Source organism: Babylonia areolata, chromosome 14 (genome assembly GCF_041734735.1).
Source record: "Babylonia areolata isolate BAREFJ2019XMU chromosome 14, ASM4173473v1, whole genome shotgun sequence".
In the NCBI taxonomy this organism is placed as follows: domain Eukaryota; kingdom Metazoa; phylum Mollusca; class Gastropoda; order Neogastropoda; family Buccinidae; genus Babylonia; species Babylonia areolata.
In genome coordinates this window covers 2,009,232-2,014,843 of record NC_134889.1, presented here as the reverse complement: position 1 = coordinate 2,014,843, position 5,612 = coordinate 2,009,232, and the positions used below count along the sequence as shown (strand labels likewise).

Below are 5,612 nucleotides of genomic sequence, written 5' to 3'. Positions count from 1 at the left end.
TGGTATATTACTCATTTCCTTGAATGGCAATGGGCAATGTACTTGTTATAGTCCTACATGTAAAATTATGTGTTCCCCGTTTGCTGCTGTCTGCTTGGTTGTAACAAAGAAACTCAGTATGGAACTGTATCCATTAAAAATCAGTATTTACGTCTTTTGGGGGCGTGGGGGGGTGGGGGGGGGGGGTGTGTTGTATTTCTAAAAGCACGCTTCGTGTTCCCATCAGCCTCTGAATGCCTCTGTCTCATTTGATCACGATCTGCCCGTGCAACACGTGTCATGACAGCGACAGCTCTGGGAACTCACACAGCTCACAGAGCAGAGACCGGTTTGAAGGGAATGGAGTGACGCTGTGTTGACAAGGACAAAACTTTGTGCGAAATGGTTGTGGTGCAGAAACAAAAAACAAACAAATTCAGACGACCATTACAAAAAAAAATGGAAACGGACTTCAGGATAGAATTATCAATATTCTGGATGAAAATTAAAAAAAGAAAGAAATCTATGACCACCATTCTTCAGTCACGGTTTCACCTTGTCAGCTGTTCGTTTTGTGAACAATGAGTGGAAAATTCAAAGTGAGTTGTGTCTCCATTCTAAGAACAACCTGTGTGTGTATTTCTAAAAGGTGGTGGAACTTTGACGTGATAATTATGCAGAAGTTACTCCCAGTGTCCTTTGTAGCCCACACTGTCCACAGCCTGTGTATGAGGAGTGGGAAGAATGCTAACCTGACTCGTCACTCCAGGATTTCTATCGATGACAGGGGACCGGTGCACAGTTTCGGAATGTACGTGCCGATGTGGACTTTCAACTTGCACAGAATCCTTGTCCACGGAACGGCAAAGTAAGGTGTTTCTTCTTCTTCTATTATATTTATCATCATCATTATTATTATTGTGATTATTGTTATTGGCAATATCCACATTTTTTTGCCCTGTACTGTGTTGTAATTCACTGCACTGAACTGTGTTGTAATTCACTGCACTGAACTGTGTTGTAATTCACTGTACTGAACTGTGTTGTATTTCCTGCACTGAACTGTGTTGTATTTACTGCACTGAACTGTGTTGTATTTACTGCACTGAACTGTGTTGTAATTCACTGCACTGAACTGTGTTGTAATTCACTGCACTGAACTGTGTTGTAATTCACTGCACTGAACTGTGTTGTAATTCACTGCACTGAACTGTGTTGTAATTCACTGCACTGAACTGTTGTATTTCTTGTTTTATCACAACAGATTCCTCTGTGTGAAATTCGGGCTGCTCTCTCAGGGAGAGCGCGTCGCTACACTGCAGCGCCACCCTTTTTTTTTGGTGGGGGGGGGGGGGGTATTTTTTCCTGCGTGCAGTTTTATTTGTTTTTCCTATCGAAGTGTGTTTTTCTACAAAATTTTGCTAGGAACAACCCTTTTGTTGCCGTGGGTTCTTTTACGTGCGCAAAGTGCATGCTGCACACGGGACCTCGGTTTATCGTCTCATCCGAATGACTAGCGTCCAGACCACCACTCAAGGTCTAGTGGAGGGGGAGGAAATATTGGCGGCTGAGCCGTGATTCGAACCAGCGCGCTCAGATTCTCTCGCTTCCTAGACGGACGCGTTACCTCTAGGCCATCACTCCACTGTGTTGTAATTCACTGCACTGAACTGTGTTGTAATTCACTGCACTGAACTGTGTTGTAATTCACTGCACTGAACTGTGTTGTAATTCACTGTACTGAACTGTGTTGTATTTACTGCTTTGAACTGTGTTGTAATTCACTGCACTGAACTGTGTTGTAATTCACTGCACTGAACTGTGTTGTAATTCACTGCACTGAACTGTGTTGTATTTACTGAACTGTGTTGTATTTACTGCACTGAACTGTGTTGTAATTCACTGCACTGAACTGTGTTGTAATTCACTGCACTGAACTGTGTTGTATTTACTGCACTGAACTGTTGTATTTACTGAACTGTGTTGTATTTACTGCACTGAACTGTGTTGTAATTCACTGCACTGTGTTGTATTCACTGCACTGAACTGTGTTGTATTTACTGCTCTGAACTGTGTTGTATTTAATGCACTGAACTGTGTTGTACTTCGCTGCACTGAAGTGTGTTGTAATTCACTGCACTGAACTGTGTTGTATTTACTGCACTGAACTGTGTTGTAATTCACTGCACTGAACTGTGTTGTATTTCACTGCACTGAACTGTGTTGTAATTCACTGCACTGAACTGTGTTGTATTCACTGCACTGAACTGTTGTATTTACTGCACTGAACTGTGTTGTAATTCACTGCACTGAACTGTTGTATTTACTGCACTGAACTGTGTCGTCATGGACTCTTCATGTTGTGCTATGGTTTACCTTCATCATGTTGTGCTATGGTTTACCTTCATCATGTTGTGCTATGGTTTACCTTCATCATGTTGTGCTATGGTTTGATTTACCTTCATGTTGTGCTATGGTTTACCTTCATAATGTTGTGCTGTGGTTTACCTTCATGTTGTGCTATGGTTTACCTTCATCATGTTGCGCTGTGGTTTACCTTCATCATGTTGTGCTATGGTTTACCGTCATGTTGTGCTATGGTTTACTTTCATCATGTTGCGCTGTGGTTTACCTTCATCATGTTGTGCTATGGTTTACCTTCATCATGTTGTTCTATGGTTTACCTTCATGTTGTGCTTTGGTTTACCTTCATCATGTTGTGCTTTGGTTTGGTTTACCTTCATCATGTTGTGGTATGGTTTACCTTCATCATGTTGTGCTATGGTTTACCTTCATCATGTTGTGCTTTGGTTTGGTTTACCTTCATCATGTTGTGCTATGGTTTACCTTCATCATGTTGTGCTATGGTTTGGTTTACCTTCATCATGTTGTGCTATGGTTTACCTTCATGTTGTGCTATGGTTTGGTTTACCTTCATCATGTTGTGCTATGGTTTACCTTCATGTTGTGCTATGGTTTACCTTCATCATGTTGTGGTATGGTTTGATTTACCTTCATCATGTCGTGCTATGGTTTGATTTACCTTCATCATGTCGTGCTATGGTTTACCTTCATGCTGTGCTATGGTTTACCTTCATGTTGTGCTATGGTATGGTTTACCTTAATCATGTTGTGCTATGGTTTACCTTCATGTTGTGCTGCATTGTATTGGACAACTCTGTTGTGTCTGAATGCTTTGTGATATTTGTGTTGCACGTTTTTGTAGAACAGCACTATAGAAGCGTTATTATTATTACTATATTAAGTTTGTGTGTGTGTGTGTGTGTGTGTGTGTGTGTTAGCATGCTTGTTTGTATTAAGTTTTGGTACTTTTGAATAGCTTGGTTTAGGTCGTGTCTTTGTTTTAATTATAGTGTTATATGTATGCCTATTATGTGTATGACTGTTATTGTTTGCGAGGTTTACATTGCATTAGTATTTGAGCATTTTGTGTCTTTTACGTGTTCATATTCATTGTCTAGTGCATATACCACACAATAATTTATCGTCTTGAAATATTGTAATATTCTATATTTTGTACACACACGCACGTGCGCACGCGCGTGCACACACACAATCAAATACAGCAAATAAAAAGAAGAGAAAATCTGTAACTTAGTCACGAACAAGGAATTCCATGGAGTGCTATCTTAATAAAGTAATATTCATGCCGGTTTAATTGGGTTGAATTAGTGTGCTTTTAGTTATTTACGCCAGTTATTTATCAGTTCTTTCATCTTTTCGTTTGTGGGCTGCAACTCCCACGTTCACGAGTGGGCTTTTACGTGTATGACCGTTTTTACCCCACCATGTAGGCAGCCATACTCCGTTTTCGGGGGTGTTTACGTTATAGAAATGAATGTATTTTATCATTCGATATGCTAACTTGTTTCAGTTTGTTTGTAATGCAGAGCTGAAGCAGACGTGGAGAGCCTGTGTACAGAGGAGACGCAGCAGAACGGAATGGACCCCCACAGCTGTGACCCAGGACACAGGGGAAGCGGCCACACCTCCGTCATGTGGACACCGATGGACCCCCCGCACAGAAAACTATCCACATGATTGTGTTGCACCAGCCTGCCAGTCATCACAGCACTCTGTGTGTGTGTGTGTGTGTGTGTGTGTGTGTGTGTGTGTGTGTGTGAAGGTGGAAACTGACACAGAGGCCCGTGGTTGCTGGAGAGGGAATGTCGGGTTCAGGTTCGAGCCCTCTGTCCATGGAAGTTGGCTCACCATACAACGTGCAGTGTCTGCAGGGCGCACACTGTAAGACTGGCATCAGAACGGCATCACGTGCCGGCCTGGAGGCCCTGTGACCTTGTGAAGGGAGCCCAGAGCCCCAATCAGGCAGTGTGGACAGCGGTGATACGGGGGGGGTAGTGGGTCAGGCGACGTGTGTGGCAAGTACGGATTAAAAACCTGGATCATTTCTTTGAAGAAGAGAGAAGGGGGTGGGGGAGGTGTAAGAGGTAGCAGGTCCGGGTTCATCCATCCCTGTTTGACCTGTCCGTTGATGGCACGGCCACTCTGTGGCCTCTTTTGTCAGGCGAGACTGGAACCTGGAACCTGCCGTGGTCTGCTTGCCGGACCTGTGAGTTCGGGGCATGTGCTGTTCAGGAGTGGATTGTCAACCTTGGAGTCGGTCGGTCGGTTGAAATGTGCTGGGGAGATGAACGGTAACATCAGAGTTTCTGCCGTCTCCTTTCAGAAATGACTCTGCTGCAACATGCACAGTACAGTGCCCGTGCTGTGTGAAGACAGTGCAGTGCCCGTGCTGTGTGAAGACAGTGCAGTGCCCGTGCTGTGTGAAGACAGTGTGAAGACAGTGCAGTGCCCGTGCTGTGTGAAGACAGTGCAGTGCCCGTGCTGTGTGAAGACAGTGTGAAGACAGTGCAGTGCCCGTGCTGTGTGAAGACAGTGTGAAGACAGTGCAGTGCCCGTGCTGTGTGAAGACAGTGCAGTGCCCGTGCTGTGTGAAGACAGTGCAGTGCCCGTGCTGTGTGAAGACAGTGTGAAGACAGTGCAGTGCCCGTGCTGTGTGAAGACAGTGTGAAGACAGTGCAGTGCCCGTGCTGTGTGAAGACAGTGTGAAGACAGTGCAGTGCCCGTGCTGTGTGAAGACAGTGTGAAGACAGTGCAGTGCCCGTGCTGTGTGAAGACAGTGCAGTGCCCGTGCTGTGTGAAGACAGTGCTGTGTGAAGACAGTACAGTGCCCGTGCTGTGTGAAGACAGTGCTGTGTGAAGACAGTACAGTGCCCGTGCTGTGTGAAGACAGTGCAGTGCCCGTGCTGTGTGAAGACAGTACAGTGCCCGTGCTGTGTGAAGACAGTACAGTGCCCGTGCTGTGTGAAGACAGTACAGTGCCCGTGCTGTGTGAAGACAGTACAGTGCCCGTGCTGTGTGAAGACAGTACAGTGCCCGTGCTGTGTGAAGACAGTGCAGTGCCCGTGCTGTGTGAAGACAGTGCAGTGCCCGTGCTGTGTGAAGACAGTGCAGTGCCCGTGCTGTGTGAAGACAGTGCTGTGTGAAGACAGTGCAGTGCCCGTGCTGTGTGAAGACAGTGCAGTGCCCGTGCTGTGTGAAGACAGTGCTGTGTGAAGACAGTACAGTGCCCGTGCTGTGTGAAGACAGTG

At 45.3% G+C, this 5,612-nt stretch overlaps 1 protein-coding gene across 1 annotated transcript; it reads left to right on the top strand.

Moving 5' to 3' along the window:
* Positions 1-406: 406 nt before the first annotated feature.
* On the top strand, positions 407-4,717 carry LOC143289444 (uncharacterized). The gene is made up of 2 exons (XM_076598413.1): positions 407-847; positions 3,891-4,717. Exons 1-2 carry the CDS (start codon positions 561-563, stop codon positions 4,039-4,041), a joined length of 438 nt encoding a protein of 145 aa, XP_076454528.1. The 5' UTR covers positions 407-560; the 3' UTR covers positions 4,042-4,717.
* The last annotated feature ends 895 nt before the right edge of the window (positions 4,718-5,612 follow it).

Coding starts and splice junctions, on each gene's coding strand:
- LOC143289444 (XM_076598413.1), top strand. CDS start 561: ATGAGTGGAAAATTCAAAGTGAGTTGTGTCTCCATTCTAAGAACAACC. Junction 848..3,890: donor CTTGTCCACGGAACGGCAAA/GTAAGGTGTTTC, acceptor TTTGTAATGCAG/AGCTGAAGCAGACGTGGAGA.